Genomic DNA, 19883 nt, shown 5'->3' with positions numbered 1-19883 from the left:
TTTCATATAAAAAAAAAATACAATCATGCTATATAAATATTAGAAATCAACTACCTATATGGAAACATATAATGATACTAAATTCACATTCAATAATTTAATAAATAATACAATTAACTAAATTCATATTTATAATAAAAATCTTGCAACACCATAAAAATACATTATTAGTTTATTTTTAGTGTTACTGAAGATTTTGATTATTTTAATACAATCAAATTGATTAAGTGATAATTTAATGTTGTCAATGAGTAATAGCTCAAATGACATAGTCTCTCTATACTCAATTAAGAGGTTGCGGTTTGAGTCTCTTATCTTTGGTTAAAAAAAAAAAAAGTGATAATTTAATGTTAGTTCATTGATGTTATAGACACAACCTTTTAATATCAATTATTAGCATACACTTTTTTTTACGTACTTATTTATACAATTTTGTTGGTACCAGTTTAACACAAATATTATTTTTTTTTTTTTTAAAAAAAGGGGAGAAAATTACACAATCAATCAATCACAAGTTTTAACCAGGAAAGGAACGTGTAGGAAGAAGCTTAGCTGATTATAGAGAGAGAAGGGGTTAGAGGTAGAAAGAAGGTGAAAATCTCTCTCTGAGTCCTGAGAGGGTCACAACAATAATTGCGTGACTGAGATCGGTTTTTCTTGAAGCTTCGCAGTCGCAGGGTGAAGAATGGGAGAGGTGGCGAGTGGCGGTGGTTGTTGCCCTCCGATGGATCTGTTCCGCTCGGAGCCGATGCAGCTTGTTCAGCTCATCATTCCCATCGAATCCGCTCATCGCACTGTCTCCTACCTCGGCGACCTTGGCCTCCTTCAGTTCAAAGATGTCCGTACTCTCTCTCTCTCTCTCTTTCATAAACCCTTCTCACTTCAATTCTCTCTTTGATCGCCGTTTCGTTTACTAGCTTTTGATAATTAGGTTTTTCTTTACTTTCCTTCGTTTTCGATTGTTATTTGAAAGATGATTTGCGTGTGCTTGTTGATCTGAGGAAGCTGTAGTTCCTGTTTGAGAATGACTTCTGCTTCACTCTCATCGTGCTCAATTCGCTTATCTCTCACTTGATTCTTTTTAACTTATTCTGTCGTTTTCGTGAGACTCGGTAGATTACTGGATTTCAGTATCCTGCTAGGCTTCTTTAATTATAGCTAATTAAGTGGCGAACATAGTCTTTGTGAATAAAATTTTTTACTTCAGAATTCGTTAGCAACTGGAATGTAGGTATCGATCATAGTTTTTACATAAAGGTTGAACAGTTTTTGTGTGTGTCTGTGTGATCAAGTTGAAAGGATTGTGCAGAATAGTTAGGGTAAAATTTGCTATCGTAGATAGCAGTGAATTAAATAATCGTGTTTTTAAGTTTCTCTAAATTGAAGCATAATGAGTTCTTTTGAATCTTTTCTTTCAGCTCAATGCAGAGAAGAGCCCTTTTCAGCGGACTTATGCGACTCAGGTGTGTTTGTTTGCTGCTTTCTTAAGCCACTGCTTCTTGAAAACGCTTTGTTTGTAGTGAATGTTGATGAAAAAAGAAAAAAAATAATAAAGGAGAAATTGTTAATCCCAATAGTTGTTTAAAAAGATGTCGTTAATTATGGCCTATTGAACTGGCATTCTCTCCATTGCCATTTGGCTTCTCTACAAAACCCTTTGGACATGAATTAGCAATCACGTGACCCAAGCCAACCATTCATTAAATACTGCTGTGACTTTATGTTGAAAGTTTTATCGTATTGTTTTGATTATCAAGCAAAGGATCGAAGTATTGATTATATGTTTTGGGATTTGTCGGGATAACTATTTGTGCTTATCAAGATAAAAAGATGTGGAGAGATGGCTCGTAAGTTGCGTTTCTTCAAGGAGCAAATGTTGAAGGCTGGTGTTTCTCCAAAAAATTCCTTAGGACATGTTGATCTGAACATTGATGATCTTGATGTACGTGAATATGTTTTGTTTACAAAGTTGTTTTCCCCTTTCTATATTTTTTATTTTTTAATAAGTTAACACTTGCCATGTCTTGTAATAGGTCAAACTTACAGACATTGAAGTCGAGTTAACTGAGATGAATGCAAATGGTGAAAAGTTGCAACGCACTTACAATGAACTTGTGGAGTATAAGCTCGTGCTGCAGAAGGTGCCTTTTTGTTTCTTCTTAAGTGGACTATTTTGTGTCTTACATTCACATTGCATAATCTAAGGAACTATGTTAGTTATCTTCTTCCTCATACATATAGCCTGCTTGTGCATTTTAATGGCCTGTAACAACCATTATATACTCTTTCAAGATGCATAGTTAGTGAAAATAACTGAAGTAAATTATTTGGTTCCTTAATTTTTTGGGAAAATGAAAGTATAGCATTGGATCAGTATCTTAAATCAATGTTAAACTAGAATATATGAAAGTTTCAGATTTACCTATCGAACATGTTTGGATTGTCTAATTCTTGTTTTTTGAAAAGCTTATAATCAAAATTGCGGCAGAGAGAGCATTTAACGAGAAAGCTGATCCGTGTTAAAGTTGAGCAAAATAAAATATTTGCTGTGTAGTATTTTAACATTTTGTTCAATTGATTTACTGAAGATAACATATAAGCAGTTGCTGTGTAGTATTATGAATGTAGGATATGCTTGATGGAAGGAAAAACAATTGATAATGTTTCAAGGCTTTTGCTTCTGCAGGTTAAATAGAAAAATATTAATATCTGCAAAATAATTATAATTTGATGTGGTACAGTCTGCATTTGTATGTATTGATTGAAGCGATTTCAAATCTCATTTTGATCAATAAACATTGTTAATACTTTTCTGATTGCTGGGCTGTTTGATGTTACATATATTTGCTTATTTCCAGATATGAAAAATGCATTAGCTTCTCATTTTTCTTGTATTCTTTATATTTAGATGATCAATCTTGATCCCAGGTCAATCAGTAAATATTTATTTCCCTTTTCAGGCTGGTGAGTTTTTCCAGTCAGCTCAGAGCCGTGCCATAGAGCAACAGAGAGAATATGAATCACACCAGTTGAGTGGGGAATCCATGGAAACACCTTTGTTGCAGGACCAAGTAGATTTCTCACCTGCTCTTATATAACTTATTTTCTCATTTAATGTCAACAATAACCTTTTTCTAATGGATTGGTTATTGCTCCTCCTTTTTTTTTTTTGTGCAAAGGAATTGCTGGGTGATTCAGGGAAGCCAGTTAAGTTGGGGTTTTTAGCTGGCCTTGTTCCCAGGGAGAAGTCCCAGGCATTTGAGAGAATTTTATTTCGTGCTACTAGAGGCAATGTGTTTCTGAGGCAGTCTGTTGTTGAGGATCCTGTCATAGATCCTGTTTCTGGAGAAAAGGTCTTGCTTATGTTTTTCTCTTTACATAAAATCCATGAAACTATGTGTATGTTACCTTTTTATTCATAGCTGAGGGATCGTTCATAAATATGCTTTGTGCTCATTGGAATATAATCTTATAGTGACTTACCTACTTTGACCTGCAGACTGAGAAAAATGTTTTTGTTGTCTTCTATGCTGGTGAAAAAGCAAAAGCCAAGATTCTGAAAATATGTGATGCCTTTGGTGCTGATCGTTACCCTTTTGCTGAGGAACTTGGAAAACAAGCTCAAATGATTAAAGAGGTTTGCTTTTGTGAATTTAAATTGGTTGCTATGAAATGGTTGGATTGGCCTGTCTTTACCTAATTGGTGGAGTGGGAGATGTTATCTAGCAGTATTCCTTGACATCAGATTGCTGCTGGTTTTTGGTTGCTTAAATTACATGAAAATATATTCTTGTAGTAGTGAACAGTAGCCTTTGTTGTGTCCCCTGAATATCCAAGAAAATGATTGGTTCAAGATGTTTTCTGTAAGGATCAGTCACAGTATTTAAGTATGTATCTGTGTAATTACTGTAACATAGTTGAGAATTTTTCCCGCAAAGGTGTCTTCCAGAAACATGCTTATGTTGAGTGCTTTACTTGTAATTGCATTGGGTGGTGATATAAACCACAACTTTAACATAAGCATGTTATTTGGAATTTTCAATTTGTGTGTCAGCAGATCAGTTAACCAGGTGTCCATAGTCCATTGCTCTGACCCTATTCTTATTCATTCAAATTAAAAAAAGGAGGAGAAAAACCTAGTCAAGAATGAAATTAATCCATACAGTTGCCGGCAGATGGACGTTATTCTAGCTCAGCTGTTTTCTAGTTTTTTTCGATGATACAGAAGCCAGTCATCTGATTGTACAGCTTATTAGCTATGCTGTAATTTCTTTGCTCTATGCCTGAACAAGTTTTAACAAACCTACCTGCAGGTTTCAGGAAGACTTTCAGAATTGAAGACTACTATAGATGCTGGATCGCTGCACCGGGGAAGTTTGCTACAGACTATTGGTGCCCAATTTGAGCAATGGAACCTTTTGGTATGTTAAATATTGAACTTAACCATGTTCTGTGTTATGCAACATAATAAAAATGAATTTTTATAACTGTCTGGAAAAGCTTTCTTTATAAGTATTTGGTTGAGTGCCAGTGTTCATCTTCCAATTATTCAAAAAGTATTTTCTTCTATTGGTGTTACTGATTACTTTCTGTTGATTATATTTTTCTCAACTCATGAAGGTGAGGAAGGAAAAATCTGTTTACCATACCTTGAACATGCTGAGCCTTGATGTGACGAAAAAATGTCTTGTGGCTGAAGGGTGGAGTCCTATTTTTGCAACAAAGCAGGTAAATTGTTATTGTGATTCCATCATGGATCTCATTTGGTCTACGCAGAGTTAATACTTTCTTTAGGGTTAGTGGGTTACTAAAATTGATTTATGGAATATGCTGGTGTGGTTTTTCAGATTCAAGATGCATTAGAGCGGGCAGCAATTGATTCTAACTCTCAAGTTGGTACTATTTTCCAAGTTTTGCAAACTAGGGAGATGCCACCTACATACTTTCGCACAAACAAGGTTACGTCTTCATTTCAAGGAATCATTGATTCATATGGGTGAGCATCACTCTAATTTTTTGCTTCCCATTATTATCCATTAGTTCGGTTATCCCTGTGAGCGTGGAGGGATAGATAGTATATAAAAATAAGTGAAACATATTTATTGCATGATCATCATAGGTTTGTAGTATGCATATTCTGTAGAGTATCAATATACAAACAAAATGACATTTATAGTTGCAAGTCATGATACATGAATGAGTTTAAACTTCCTTTTTCTTCTTCTCAGTAGCAAGCCTCATTCTGTTACTTATATTCTTCTTCTTCTAATCAGTATTTGTCCTGCAGTTCTCCTGAAAACTATAGCATTGACGCACTAGGTTGTATTAAATACATCAGAAGAATACTGAAATAGTCAAGAGTAGCAAGCCTCAGTCTATTAACTCTAATAGACATAGTGACACCTGGATCAGATTAGATTTATTATTAGAATGTGAATGTTTAAAGTTGATATTATCTAAACAGTTCAAATGCAGAAGTTAAAATTCAATACATTTTATTTTTGAAGTTCTATAGTTTCAAAACAAACTGATCAAACTTGATATTGAATGTTAAAAACAATAATAGAGTTGGTGGATTTTGCAATATCTCAGTACTTTGCACATTGAATTTTGTGCTATTGCAGGGTTGCTAAGTATCAGGAAGCGAATCCCACTGTGTATACTATAGTTACATTTCCATTTCTTTTTGCCGTAATGTTTGGTGATTGGGGTCATGGAATATGTTTGCTACTTGCAGCCCTTTATTTCATAATCAGGGAGAAGAAACTTTCTAGCCAGGTAGTCTTTTAGTTTACCTGAAACTTTTTCCTTTGAAAAAATGGTACAAAAATTCATATTTTTCTGAAAGAATAGTTAAACATATTTTCTCCATCGTTATGTAAAATGTCTGATTACCTGTCTTATGCTATGCATGGTGAGCTTATTGTACAGGGCTAGTATTGCTAGGGCATTACTATACATGGTTAAACATATTTTCTCCATCGTGAATGCAGAAACATGTTTTGGCCTTGTTAGTAATCTATGTTCATATTGTACAGAGCTAGTATTGCTAGGGCATTAATGAACATTTGGCTATCTAGCTTGTCTAAATATCATTCCAGTTATTTTTTGAAAAATTGAGCTGACATTCTTGTTAGTGGAGGAGGCAGGCCTCACCCTCTCTAATCGAGGTGTATTCAAATGCTGGTTCTTTTGGTTGCAAAGTTTTTCTTTATTAGCAACTTTCAGCAATTTCATTTTTGCAGTTTAATAGATGATGGAAAGTCATTAAAATTTAATGTACACTAAGAACATTTCAGACAGACATTACCATTTTCCATGAACTTTGCTTGATGATGTGCATTGTTTTTGTTCCATTAGTATAAATAGATTTCAATTTATTTGTTCATGAGTATTCTCACATGAAATGTCTGGGTCAAAAAACAGAAGCTTGATGATATCACCGAAATGACTTTTGGAGGTCGATATGTTATTATGTTGATGGCACTCTTTTCAATCTACACTGGTTTGATCTATAATGAGTTCTTTTCTGTCCCATTTGAACTCTTTGGTCCCTCTGCTTATGCATGCCATGACCTTTCTTGCAGGTAATTAAAATCTCTGGTGCACAATGTTTAACATTGTGCATTTTTCTTTTAGGAATTTACTCACCGTCTTTTATGTTCTTATCTTTTCCCTATTCTTTATGCAGTGATGCTACCACATCAGGCCTGGTAAAAGTGCGCCACACTTACCCATTTGGTGTGGATCCTGTATGGCATGGTACCAGAAGTGAATTACCATTCCTAAACTCGTTGAAAATGAAAATGTCAATTCTTCTTGGGGTCGCTCAAATGAATCTTGGAATTATTATGAGCTATTGCAATGCCCTATTCTTTCGGAACAATGTAAATGTCTGGTATGTTAATATATATTTGAACGTGAACATTTGTTTTGGGTAGTCGACTAGTCGTATGGTATTCTTTAACATATAATTCCCATAAAGTATTCAACAATTCTTTGCATATGCAATCAGATTAATAAATATCTTTCTATCTCATGAACTTGCTCATTAATTTAAAGTGAATATAATTTTGTTATTTCACCATTTTACTCTCAGGTTCCAATTTATTCCCCAGATGATATTTCTCAATGCTTTATTTGGCTATCTCTCCCTGCTTATTATTGTGAAGTGGTGCACTGGTTCTCAGGCTGATTTATACCATATAATGATCTACATGTTCCTGAGTCCAGCAGATGATTTGGGTGAAAACCAACTCTTTGTTGGTCAGAAATATTTGCAGGTTGTTTAGCTTCCAAACCCTTGTTCTCTTGAAAACCCTGTTTTTGTCTATGAACAACACTTATATTCTTTGTTCCATTCCTGCCAGATGACGCTTTTGCTTCTGGCTCTTGTTGCTGTGCCCTGGATGCTGCTCCCAAAACCATTTATTTTGAAGAGTCAACACCAAGCTGTATGCTTATTTTTGAATAAGGCCTCTTCTCTTTTTACATATCGAACTTTTACCTTTGTTCTGACTCGAATAGTTTTGTTACTTCAGAGGCATGGGGATGAATCATATACAGCACTTCAAACCACAGAGGAGAGCTTGCAAGTGGAGTCAAATCATGATTCTCATGGTCATGAAGAGTTTGAGTTCAGTGAAGTCTTTGTGCATCAACTTATACACACCATAGAGTTTGTACTTGGAGCAGTCTCTAACACAGCTTCTTACCTTCGTCTATGGGCCCTTAGGTATGTCTCCATGATATAAGATTTCTCTTAACAATCATACACTACCCAATGTGCTCTAGCATAACATATAGCTGTTTTTATGACTAGTAACTTAGGCTTTTGTTCTATTAATAATGCTCACTTCTACAAGCTATATGGTTGGAACTTTGTATGATGCATTTACTATTTATGCATCTTTAGATATATTTATATATACGTATATGAAACTATAGTGATGCATTAACTAATGTTTTCCTCCTTTGTGTCCAGTCTTGCCCATTCAGAGTTATCAAGTGTATTCTATGAGAAAGTTCTAGTTCTGGCTTGGGGGTATGTACTTTATGAATTTTTATTTCTTATTGGTGTGTCTAATGAGATGATTACTTTGGGTTGGAGACTTGGAGTGATGATACTGATGCCAACAATGACTGGCAATTGCGCTCTGATGTTACAGGTACAATAATGTGATTATCCTGATAGTGGGCATCGTTGTCTTTGTATTTGCTACTGTCGGAGTATTACTCGTCATGGAAACCCTGAGTGCCTTTTTGCATGCTCTAAGGCTTCATTGGGTGGAGTTCCAAAACAAATTCTATGAGGGTGATGGATACAAGTTCCACCCCTTCTCGTTTGCATTGCTAGATGAAGAGGAGGAGTGATGCTTTAAAATCATATATATGAACGTGGGAGTAATATTGCTTTGGACCTGTATTGATTCTTTCATTTGCTGTGACAATAGTCAGTGACTGGTAAATGCGGCATTGTATATGGTGGAAATCCTGGTAGCTTTTTTTATTCAAACACCTTTTCGTATCTTATTTATGCCAGTGAGTGAGGGGAATAAATTGTCCCCATTAGGGGGAGCAACGTTGATGAGCTAGGCAGGCGTGGCTGTAATAATAATTTTATCATGACATATTGATGTCTATTTCATTTTTTTGTCCCCAAAACAAGTAGCCTTATGTTGACATCTTATTTGAAGCATGTGGAAAATGATTTATTAGAATCAAGAATCTATTTCTGTTGGGTTCCCAAGTGCACTTGTATTTAACATTTTGCTTGGCGTGATGAACGAGCTTCGTAAACTTTACAATCAGTAAAACATCCCCGGGGCAGTAATCTCAATGGTACAGTCAATATACAATCATCATTAACATTATAAATGTATAATTTGCATTTTACTTTTAACATAGATCTACCATTGAATATGAGAGGGGCTTTATAATGTGTTTAGAAAATTGAATCAAAGGGAGTGGCCAGGGTTAATGACTAAGATCTTCACTTTCAAATCACTCATCTATTCACAAAATATATATGGTTCGCAAGGTATTATGTTCGCTTGGTTAGACTTAGATCCGAGTTTATAAGTTCATTTGTTAAACTAAAATGAGCAAATGGAGCAACTACTAGATAGTGATTGCTCTTTAAAATGTTCCGAATTTGATTGAAGAAAACAATTTTGATCATTTTGTTTATAATTCACACACAAAGTAAAGCACAAAACCCCGTTGTTAATTTGCAATTTGTCATTACAAAGGAAAATAAGTATCCAATTAATTGTTCATGAAAGAGTTTCCCAGAAACTGTTTATCAGATTGCACATCTTAAAAAGTAAATACTAAATAGCACTTCTAGCCCCACTTTAAAATGCGGGCAATGATGCGTGTCCTAAGGATGAAACAAAGAAACAGCAAATTAAGACCAGGATTTATGTACAGACAAATGACAAGGTTAAACATCCTAATGAGCAGTGGTATGAACAGCTGCCACAGTTGAAACCAAGGAGTCCACCCCACAGATATTCCGTCCACGGCAAATCTTGTAGTATCCATTTTCTCCCCAATTTTCTCCCCATGAATTCTTGATGATCCAATATGGTTTCTCCTTCATCCGAATCAGAGAATAGCCTCCAGAGCCATATCCCACCAGTAACACCCCATGATCCAACCTCTTTGAACATATGTATGGGCATGAAACCCCTCCAATATATGTCTGCATAAATACAGCATTTATAGCCACTGCATATTTCAGCATAGAGTTGCAACATGTTAGCCACGGTCAAACAAAAGTTGTTCCAAGAAAATTGTAACTAGTAGAAAGTAGTAATCACCTGCAAGAGGGCCATTTTTAACAAGATTGGCAGCAATCTGGTCTTCATCAAGTGAAACTACACTGAAGTTTGCTACTGATGCTGCTATCTTTGTCTTGTTGAATTTGCAGGTTCCACGATCACTACCCTTATAAGGATAGTCTTCCTCTCTCATGATCCCACCGGATTTAAGGATGTATTCAAAAGCGCTGTTCATCAATCCACCATTGCACCCTTTGTCACAAGAACCTGGTTGATCTGGGTCGCACTGCACGGAGGAGTATATCCAAGTTTAGACAAGCTATGCAATAAAAAGCTGCTGTAGATAAAAAATATATATGAAACTCGGTATCGGTTACTAATCTAAGCATCCAATTCGTTTAAATATTATTCTGTAATATCTCATGACTTTGTAAGTGATCATCAATATATGCTAAATCTAAATGTTACCTAAACTACCATAACCATTCATTTAAGTGGATATTCATAAAAGTTAAACCTCTTTAGAAATTAACCAATTAGTATCCACGTAACGATAAGAATTGCGTCTTAAACCACAAACCTCATGATCGCAATCAACTAGCTGCTGTTCACTGAGACTAACAAGTTCCCCGGTAGCTAGATAATGAGCACCTTCCAGTGCCCCAGTTGCGCTGAAACTCCAACACGATCCACAAGAACCCTAAACCCCCACAACAACAACAACAACAATTAACATTTCAATACAAGCTAAGGTATCAAGTATAGACTTTTTCTCACAGCAATCCTATGTTACATAATATATTACCAATTTACCATCAATCTAACAACTAAATCAATATCTAAATATATAATGAAACCAATTTAATGTCCAAAACAAGATAATAACAGAAAAGAAGGAACCTGATTTTTGACAGGGGTAACAGCTCCATGATCTCTCCAATCAAAATCGGAGGGAAGATCTGCTGTTGGCAGAATAGGAGCTTTGTTTGCATCAGATGGCAACCTAACCCCTCTCAGCCCCAAAACGTTCTTCCTGAACTCAGATTCCGTCATGTCAGAGAACCGCGTGACGCCGTGAACCGCCGAGGGGTCCATCCTCTGGTGTCTTCTCGCGCGGTGCATGTTAGCCTTGAACACCGCGAACCTGTAATCGTGCTCCTCCAGCGTAGAATACACCTTCCCGAATCTCCGCTTGAAGGCGGCGAAGTGATGCTCCGCTCCCAACAAATGCGCGTCGCCGTCGCCGTCGCCGTCACCAACCACCTGGCGGATTAAGGCGTCGTCAGCACCACCGTCCTCCTCCGACGATATCGGAGAGAGAAACAAAAAGAGGAGAGCGAAGAGAGAGAAGAGAAAGAGTGTTGTTCGTTCCATACTGAAAATAAAGTGTGAGGAAGTGAAGAAGCAATGCATGCGAATTTGGAGTTTATATATATATATACGAAGCTTGTGACGGTAACGTGAAGGTTAAGAGTTAAGAATGTTAGATTACTGTGGGGATGCGTCGCACCTGATAAGAATCTCTGTCCCACTAAAAAGTAAAAACTGAAAGTGAAATGGTGATAGCGATAGATAACTTTGGAGTGAGGTAAGGTATTCAGTGTTCCGTATAGTATGCCCAATCTCCTCCTTTGAATGGTAGTTGCTTACTGGTTTGTTTCTTGTAACTTTCCCGGTTTTCATTGCTGCTTTGCATGACCTTTTTTTTTATATATCTTTTTATTATCGTTAAAAATTCGATTAACTATGCTTAACTTGATAAAACTCACATGAAAATTAGCTGCCACACTATCTTTTTATTTACAAACTTTAATTTAATATTTTATTTATTTATACAAATAAAAAAAACTATCAAATTAGCTATTATATATATTATATATATATATATTTTGTTTAATTTATTTTTAATATATATTTTATATTTCATGATAATTAACTGAGTATATAATATGTCAATAAATTATAGTTTAAATGACATAATCTTTTTATACTCATCTAAAAGATTTCGAATTTGAGTCTCTGTATCTTTGGTTATATTATATTTTAATAGTCTTTTGTTTTTTACAACTTACATGGCAGATGGCACACACTCTGGTGATGTAAATTTGAAACCTAGTATCCGAACTAATTAAAATGCATGGTTATCAAACCTGGTTCGATCTGGTTGGTTCGATCGAAAATCCGGTCATCCGGTTATTTAATTGGATCGAACTACTCGTCGAACCGGTTATACATGGAATCCGGTGAAACTCAGTTCGACCCGACGGGTTTTCGTTAAAACCGGTGACTCGGCCGGTTAATTCAACCCGGTCTGGATTGTGCTTTTAAAAAAAAAAAAAAAAAAGACACGGCGTCGTTTGGCTTTCAGATTCCCCCCTTCTCTCCCCTTTCAACGAAACCCTAATGCTATTCCCCCCTCCCCAATCCCCATAGCGCCAAATCTGAGAATTGAGAAATCAGTCTGATTCCAGGGGAAGTGTGGAACCCCCAGCCTCGTCTCTCTGCTCCTTCGTCGTCGGCACTCGGCAGTCGCTCACCCTCGCCCTCACTTCGTCTCTCCATCGTCTCTCCCCTCATCTCGTCACTTCGTCGCCTCTCCACTCACCTTGTCACTATCGGTCTCTCTCGGTCACGGCCTCACGCCCTCACCCCGTCGCTCTATCAGTCTCTCACCTCGTCGTCGTCGCGGTCCCGTGCTCCTGCCCTGTGTTCACTTCGTCGGTGGCAGAAAGCTCACAGAAGACAGAAATCAAGCAGCATCTCTGGCTCTGAATCTGCTCCCTCGGGTTAGTCGGGTGGTGGTGGTCGTCTTCTTGGTCGCGGTCTAGGAACCAGTTATCCAGGTGAGCTCCCTTCAAGTTTTTGACCCTGGTCTTTCACTGGAATTGTTGAATACTGAACCTGGTGTTGCTGTTGACTGTTGTAAATTTGTAATTGAATTTTAGAGTTGTTGAAGCTGAGCATATTTTAGTTAGTATTGTTATTGAATCTGGTGGTTATTACTATTGTATTTGATTTTTTAGAGTTGTTATTGAGTCTGGTGGTTATTACTTTAGTTAGAATTATTGTTGAACTTGAATCTGGTGGCTGCTGATGTTGCATTTAGTTTTTTAGTGTTGTTGTTTGTTGCTGGTTGCTGTGTTTTAGAGTTGCTGTGTTTTTTAGAGCTGCTGTTGTTTGTTGCTGGTGCTTGTTTTGAATTGCTGTTTGTACTTTGGTGGAATGGTGGTGGTTGCTGTGTTACTTAAAAACTGACTTAAGTAAATCTTTTATTGCTGAAAATATTTTTGGTTTCTTTTGCTAGAATTTAAAAAATGTCTTCATCTCAAACCCCATCAGAAACGCCAGCATCAATGATTGTGTTATCTTTTACTTGTTCTTGTTGATTTAAATTGAGAACATATTTTGTACTAGAGATTAGTTTATTATCTATTTTTAGATTATTAGTTATGTTTAAGACTTGATATTAGATTATTAATGTTTGTAAAGACTTGCATTTTAAGTTTTAAGACATTATTTTAATTTTATTTATATAATTTTATATTTTTTTAATTATGACCGGATTAACCGGATAAATCAGTGATTCACCGGTTGAACCAGTAACCCGGTGACCCGGTCATATGACCGGGTTGATTACCGGTTCGGTTCTGATAACTATGTTAAAATGCACTTGGTTTAGATCATGTTATTTTTTTGTTCATATAATCTGAACTAACTATTAATTATAAGATTAAACATTTATTATCTTAACTAATTTCACATAAATTTCTGTTTACATATTAACAAGAACATAAATAAATAAAAAAAATAAATTAGTAAAACACATTTTAAACCAACCAATCGGAAAAATACTCTCCGATCAGATTGAAGTTTCGGGCGCTGCTCCATGGCGAGAGATTGGAGGAAGTAGCTTTTTTTTGGTCAGGAGGAAGTAGCTTCTTGAAATCGTTGAGTAAGGTAAGAAGCTTCTCTTCTGGGCTTTGGTTGAGCTTTGTCCAATTGGTCAGATAAAACAGATAAACCCAAATTGGCCCAAATGATAAACCCAAACTGGCCCAATAGTGTAGCCATCAGCGTCGCCCTCGTCACTTTGTCAGCTCGTGGCTGCAGCTCTGTTTGTGGCAGCTCCCGTTCATCGAGTTTGTTCTAATTATTACTGCTATTGCTTAATTGATCAATTCAATTTTCCAACCATTCAAGGGTTTCAAGTAAGGAGCTTTTGATTTCTCTTCTCTTTTTTCTTTTGATAAGCTCATACAGAGCTTTTTCTTTTTCAATTTTCTGACGCAGTGACATTATAATGTTTGCTTGATTTTCTTCCTTGGACATCCCAATAAAAAAATTTTGCCATCAAAATTATGGTTCTAAAGCAGGACTATTTTTTGGTCTTTGTTTTGAGTTGTAGTTGATGGTTCCTGTCATGATTAAGTTTTAGGAGTGGTTCATTTCCTTAATATTTATTATATACTGAATTGGAAAAAAAATTCTAATGTTAAGGGTTGTTTGGTGATTTGATATATATAATGGAGAACCATCATATTCTGGTGTTAACTTTATCTAATTATTTATTTACTTTTTTATTTTTTGTTCTCTATTTGCAGATGGAGGGTAAATTTGCTGAAGAACTTTATGCTGAAAGCTTAGAACTTTCAAAATCAGAACTAAAATCAACTAGTGCTCATGATCAAGAAAATAAGTTACATGGTAAGGTTTAGTGTGGATGAGTTGACATGGAAACTCTATTACTAAATGCAAAAAATGGTTTGGTTTAGACTTGACTTCACTCCATGACTCATGCCATTCTATGATTTCGTATGAATTTCTTGTTTAGCCAGTGCGTTGTATTATCCTAACTTCCACATCTCAATCATGGTAATGAGTGAAGGATATTGTCAGATAGGCAATGGCTTTTTTCAATAGAAGTGTCGATATCATATAAATTATTGATGTTGGTTTATCTGTTTTCTATGGCATAGAAGTTATTTTGTTTGTGCATAAACTCATGGTGCTGGTGCTTTGTACTAATTATCTATTATGCTTTTAGAATGTGATGATGATGATTTTTGGGGTGATTCTGATGACAAGTTGGATAAATCATTAGATTTGGACAGAGAGTGGCAAAGGAGGCATGATGAATTCCACACGGTATTTTGACAACTTGAGTAAACTCTGCTTATTTTGTTCCTATTTTCTTAACTCTATGAAATGATCAGCTGCCCTTTTTCATTCTCTGGCTTATTTTTAATAGATCGGGTATCGGGAAGGTCTTATAGCAGGAAAGGAAGCTTCATCTCAGGAGGGGTTCAATATTGGTTTTAAACAATCAGTCCTTGCTGGTTATAGCTGGGGTGCTGTAAGAGGTGTTACGAGGTATGCGTTCTGTTCTTTCAGAATGAGATGATTTATATTGTGTAAAATTGAGTTCAATAATGTTTCTTCCCCATTAATTTATTTTTTAAAATATTTCTTTTGCTTATTTGGACACTGTAAAGTGCATTTGCGCATCTTCCAGATGAGTTAGAAGAGAAGCTGGTTGAAAAGCTAGAAAAACGTAATGAACTCCATGGGATGCATGAATCTGTGCATTCTGTGTCAACAGCAGATGCCCTTAGATTCTTTCATGAAGACATCAAAGCAAAAGAAGCTTTAGAACAGAGCAAAGATGTGAAGGTTAGCCCCTGGCAAACTTCACATGTTTCTCATTTGAGAAATTATCACCAACAACTTGAATCTCTGATTCATGATACACCTACCATGGACATTCATTTACCTGAGCCAAAATAGGTGTTCTACCTGGTGTTTAAAGCTGTTTAGCTTAGATGATATGAGGTTATTTTGATATCTTCCATGTGCATGATTGTAAAATTTATTATATGTTTCGCATAAAATAAATACAGGCAATTTAGTTCCCAAACCAGTGAATTCAATCATGATGCTTACATGAAGTCATATATGACTCCTCCTTGTTCTCTCTTCTTTTTTTTTATTTTATATTGATAGTAAGCCTATTCAGATCAATTAATTAATCAGGTACTATCGAAACCTAGGTGCTGCTATAATTTATTGCACTCATGATGGTTTCTTTATTGGCTACAAGGCCTCAAAAGACTTGATCCTTTTCTTGTATTCATTTGTTACACACGACCATTAGCTAATCCAATTTGTATTTGATGATGATAAAGATAAAATAAAAATAAAATATATAAAGCATATAAATTAGTTATACTTCTTAATGATACATACATTGTGAAATCAACAGTTCAGGATTCAGGAGCATAAGTGCCCATTATTTATGGGATAACATAAAAACAAAAATAAATAGTGCTTCGAACACAGCTTGGAAAAGCAAACACTCAACAACATTGAACAATTTTTGTGAACCAATTCCATGCAGCTTAGTAGAAACTACAAATTCCAGTATTTTTGTTTCACTCTCCATGTAAGAGCCATGCCTCATTCTCGCAACCTGGCAATTTGAATTGTCTCCAAGCTTCAGAACCGAGTTCTTCACCGTAATAATAATGCTGCAGATCACTCCTGATCATTTCTTTTCCTGGTTGTCTTACTCCTCTGCTTAAGAATGCAAGATCGAACTTCAAGTTGTTTAACTTCAAAAGCATACCCAATGTAATTATTAGCTTGTAGTTGGCGAATAAGGTTTTAAATTGTGAAATCATGTGTTGTTGAAAGATGATACCAAATAAAAAAAGGCCTATTTGGTTTACCTCAGCAACATACATCAGCTACAAGCTTGAATAGGTCTTGCATGAGCAAACGGTGAATTGTGGCTTTCACATTTAGGTAGTGACATTACTTTTTCATAAGCTTCAACAAGCAAAGCCACTTTCCTCTTCCTAGCTGGAGCAAGTTGTGTGACAGCTTGTCTGAGTGCAAAATCAAGCATCCATTCCTCAGCATCTTTTCTGTCATCCATAATTTGATGCTTCAGATTAACCTTTTCTGGCTCTGGTTCAGGAACCAAGGTGAGGAAATTTGGTTTTCGCGGTTTAATCTTTCTCAGCTGCTCATCATCTTTCTCTATTCTCTTGTGCTTTGTTTCCTTGCTCGTGTTAAGATCTTCACCACCTATACAGCTTGTGCACTGGAACTTACTAGTGTTACCTTGATCTTCCTCCAGTAGTTCATGGTCCTGAACAACAATATTGATTTCTTCTGGCACCTCAAATGGGTGAATTTGGTTGTCTTCGCTAATTCCTTCAACATTATTCTCTAGCTTTATGTTGCTATCTTCAAAGCTATCCTCAGCCTTTAAATTTTTGTTCATGGAGTTTTCATTCACTATTTCTTCTACATCTGTGAGGTGCTGAAATGCTTCATCATCTGTTGGAGGAAGTTGATCATAACTTATGCCATTGGACAGGTAATCATTTTCTTGAGTCTCAAGTTCCATGCTTTTACATGTGCCTTCCAAAACAGAATTAGAGCCATGAGATTTTGCTTCAAAATAGGTGTTCTTTTCGTCACTGGCTTCTCTGAGTGTTCCTTCTACCAGAATATCCGTATGATGGTTGCCAAGTATTTCATCTAACCACGTCACAGAATCATCACGTGAGCGCTCTGATAAGGACTCAAAGTTTGAGTCACTTTCCTCCTTTGTGAAGATAGAAGAATCAATGTTTTCTCCATGGCCGAATGAAAAAAACTGCTCCTCCTCCTTCCACTGTATATCGGTATCCTGGGAACTAGAACCATCCAATTCAACATTATCAGTATCCTGGGAATGACAACCATCAACTTCAATGTTATGCATGTGTTCACCATCATAGCTAACTTCTTTGGTATAGCTTCCCATATATATTTCTTCACCAAACCAGATAGTTGAGTGGTTTTCATCTGCGTCTACGGCATTTGTTTCTTGGGGAGAGCTCCCTTTGTTATCTGCTTCAATTGCAGCAGCAGTAAACCAGTCTTTGAAATCATCTTCAAGATTGATCTCACACTTGGGAAGATCATGATTTATAGTTTGAATAACACACTTGATGCCATCTTCTTCAGTCACAGACTTCATGTCATCTTGATCTTCAAGGTCTTCCGCAGAGTAAATGTTTTCTCTGTCACCAGCTCCTTCCTTTATTTTAACAGATATTTCAGTAAAGAAATCCATCGCGCTTTTTTGTGCCAAGGGAGTCGTTATTGGGTTACGTTTATCAGCTTCATTATGTGCATGTTTTCCATCCAGGACATTCTGCTCAATATCACTGCTGTCTGTCTGACACTGCATCTTCAATCTTTGAGGGCTCAGACTTTCCAGCTTCATACTCTTCTGGGTTTTCAGAATACGCCTCTTTGCTGGTACAAAGCTCTTCAATGAAGACAAAGGAGTGTGATAATGACCATTGAGAGAGCAATATTTGTAGGGGCAAACTTCTGTGACTGAAGTTCCCTCATATTCATTATTTGCCCCATGATTCAGCATGAGGTATGCAGGGAACCTAGAGTCTTTCAAAGTTGAAGAACAAGTAGCTCTCACTGGTGGATTCATATCTGCATGCAAAATCGCTGCGGTGGATTTGAAAGTAGTAGTCTTTGTCAATGATCTTGCCAAATTCAAATTAGATGATCGAGTCAAAGGCTTTTCTTGTTTTATACAAGAAATGGAGCTAGCTCTTGAACATTTTTGTGGCAAATTCTTTTCAGTTGGAGTGTTTTGAAGACTCACCGGGAAACTCTCCTTTCTTGCAACAGAACTGCTTGTGGGCTTCATGTAATTGGGAGAGCCATCTATTCTCACCAAAGGCTTATTATGCTTTTGCAGTGATGATGATGCTGCAGTTGGAGCACGAAGAGGCCGTTGGTTCCCTGGTTGATATAAGCTCCTCCTTGGAGTTGGAGCCTCAAAATCCAAAAGCTTAATTGACCTTGTGTTTTTGCTTTTCTTATTGATGTCACTCTTTCTGCTCTTACCATCTTGGTGTTGAGGAGAAGATAAGCTCTTCTCAGATATGACATGATCAGCTTGAATACCAAGCTTACTGAGAACCCTTCTTTGAACCATATTCAAACTCAAACTGGGATTTTGGATTAAAAACCAGTTTTCCTTTCCTTTACTTTGTGGATTTCAAGCACAAGAAGAAAATAAACCTTCTTGTGCTTTTGGTTTCTCTCTGAGGAATTTCACATTGGAAAGGAAAAAGAGGAAGAGAGATTCTGTTCTCTTTGTTTATTTGCTTTATTTGCAGTGAGCTTTGTTGTTTGTTTTACTTAGTTGTTGTTTGATGGATAATGAAATTTGAATAAGGCTGACATAAATGTTTCATGCTGACTCTCACAAGGGAACTGTTTATGGACCCTTCTTGCATGATCATAATTTTTCTGATTTGGAATTATTAGTATTTGTAACATGGGAAGTTTCCATTGGCTACTGGCTTGTTTCTTATATTTAAAGCATCACATTTTTGCTGATAATTGATATATGATACCCCAACTCATCTGTCCATAAAATGACTAAATCACCCCTCAAATTGAAGCCTCTTCTAGGTTATCTGGCAACCCCTTATTATTAATGGCAATTAAGTTGTTTTAAGGCAATCCCTTTTATTCACGAAGTAGCCTCAACTATTTTTTCTTCTCCTTATTCAATTGCTTAGTAATGATCTTACATAAATGAATTTTATGAGATCATTGGTGCTAATGGTAGCCAGATTTTATTATTACTACAATGGTAATAGGTTAACAATAGCTCCAACGGATATTTCATGGTTAGTATTTTTCTGATTCGTGTAGGGTGTAAGGTTGGTCCTTTATCTAGGAGAATATCAATTCACAAATTTTATTCGAACAAATAATATGTACAATTATTACAAATAGGTATATTTTGAAGTTGTGTATTTCAATTTATTTCCAAAATTGTTCTAAAATGCATCCATTTACAATATTTGTACAAGTAGTTATACATAAATTAGTTGTTCACACTTTCACAGAATATTTTGTGATATCAGTTGGGAAGTATGCATGTAGAAAAAGTTCACAAAAACAACTTAACAACGGAAACACTTCCATCTTAATCTTTATATACATATGGTCAGCTTTTTTTTTTTAGCCATCTTCTTGTGAGATCCCAGCGATTTAAACAAAGAT

The 19883-nt window shown here is 36.1% G+C and overlaps 4 protein-coding genes across 4 annotated transcripts; 2 read left to right on the top strand and 2 right to left on the bottom strand.

Moving 5' to 3' along the window:
• The first annotated feature begins 395 nt into the window (after positions 1–395).
• On the top strand, positions 396–8749 carry LOC112736919 (V-type proton ATPase subunit a3). Its single transcript, XM_025786595.3, has 18 exons — positions 396–838; positions 1419–1463; positions 1823–1942; positions 2034–2141; positions 2961–3071; positions 3180–3353; positions 3500–3637; positions 4314–4421; positions 4621–4728; positions 4848–4996; positions 5625–5778; positions 6427–6587; positions 6692–6898; positions 7100–7283; positions 7371–7454; positions 7542–7735; positions 7985–8044; positions 8169–8749. Exons 1-18 carry the CDS (start codon positions 686–688, stop codon positions 8371–8373), a joined length of 2463 nt encoding a protein of 820 aa, XP_025642380.1. The 5' UTR covers positions 396–685; the 3' UTR covers positions 8374–8749.
• Positions 8750–9205: 456 nt separating this feature from the next.
• Positions 9206–11229, bottom strand: LOC112736920 (cysteine protease RD19A). Its single transcript, XM_025786596.3, has 4 exons — positions 10686–11229; positions 10366–10485; positions 9825–10071; positions 9206–9732 (listed from the first exon to the last, which is right to left on the bottom strand). The coding sequence occupies exons 1-4, from the start codon at positions 11196–11198 to the stop codon at positions 9455–9457; spliced, it is 1158 nt and encodes a 385-aa protein (XP_025642381.1). The 5' UTR covers positions 11199–11229; the 3' UTR covers positions 9206–9454.
• An 864-nt stretch (positions 11230–12093) lies between these two features.
• On the top strand, positions 12094–15734 carry LOC112736918 (uncharacterized). Its single transcript, XM_025786594.3, has 5 exons — positions 12094–12628; positions 14387–14489; positions 14830–14930; positions 15034–15155; positions 15278–15734. Exons 2-5 carry the CDS (start codon positions 14387–14389, stop codon positions 15567–15569), a joined length of 618 nt encoding a protein of 205 aa, XP_025642379.1. The 5' UTR covers positions 12094–12628; the 3' UTR covers positions 15570–15734.
• Positions 15735–15973: 239 nt separating this feature from the next.
• LOC112736917 (uncharacterized) lies at positions 15974–18801 on the bottom strand. The gene is made up of 2 exons (XM_025786593.3): positions 16511–18801; positions 15974–16393 (listed from the first exon to the last, which is right to left on the bottom strand). The coding sequence occupies exon 1, from the start codon at positions 18799–18801 to the stop codon at positions 16525–16527; it is 2277 nt and encodes a 758-aa protein (XP_025642378.1). The 3' UTR covers positions 15974–16393; positions 16511–16524.
• Between the last annotated feature and the right edge of the window lie 1082 nt (positions 18802–19883).

Source organism: Arachis hypogaea, chromosome 13 (assembly GCF_003086295.3).
Source record: "Arachis hypogaea cultivar Tifrunner chromosome 13, arahy.Tifrunner.gnm2.J5K5, whole genome shotgun sequence".
NCBI lineage: Eukaryota > Viridiplantae > Streptophyta > Magnoliopsida > Fabales > Fabaceae > Arachis > Arachis hypogaea.
Note: the sequence above shows the minus strand (reverse complement) of the source record. Positions and strands in the feature narration are given on the sequence as shown.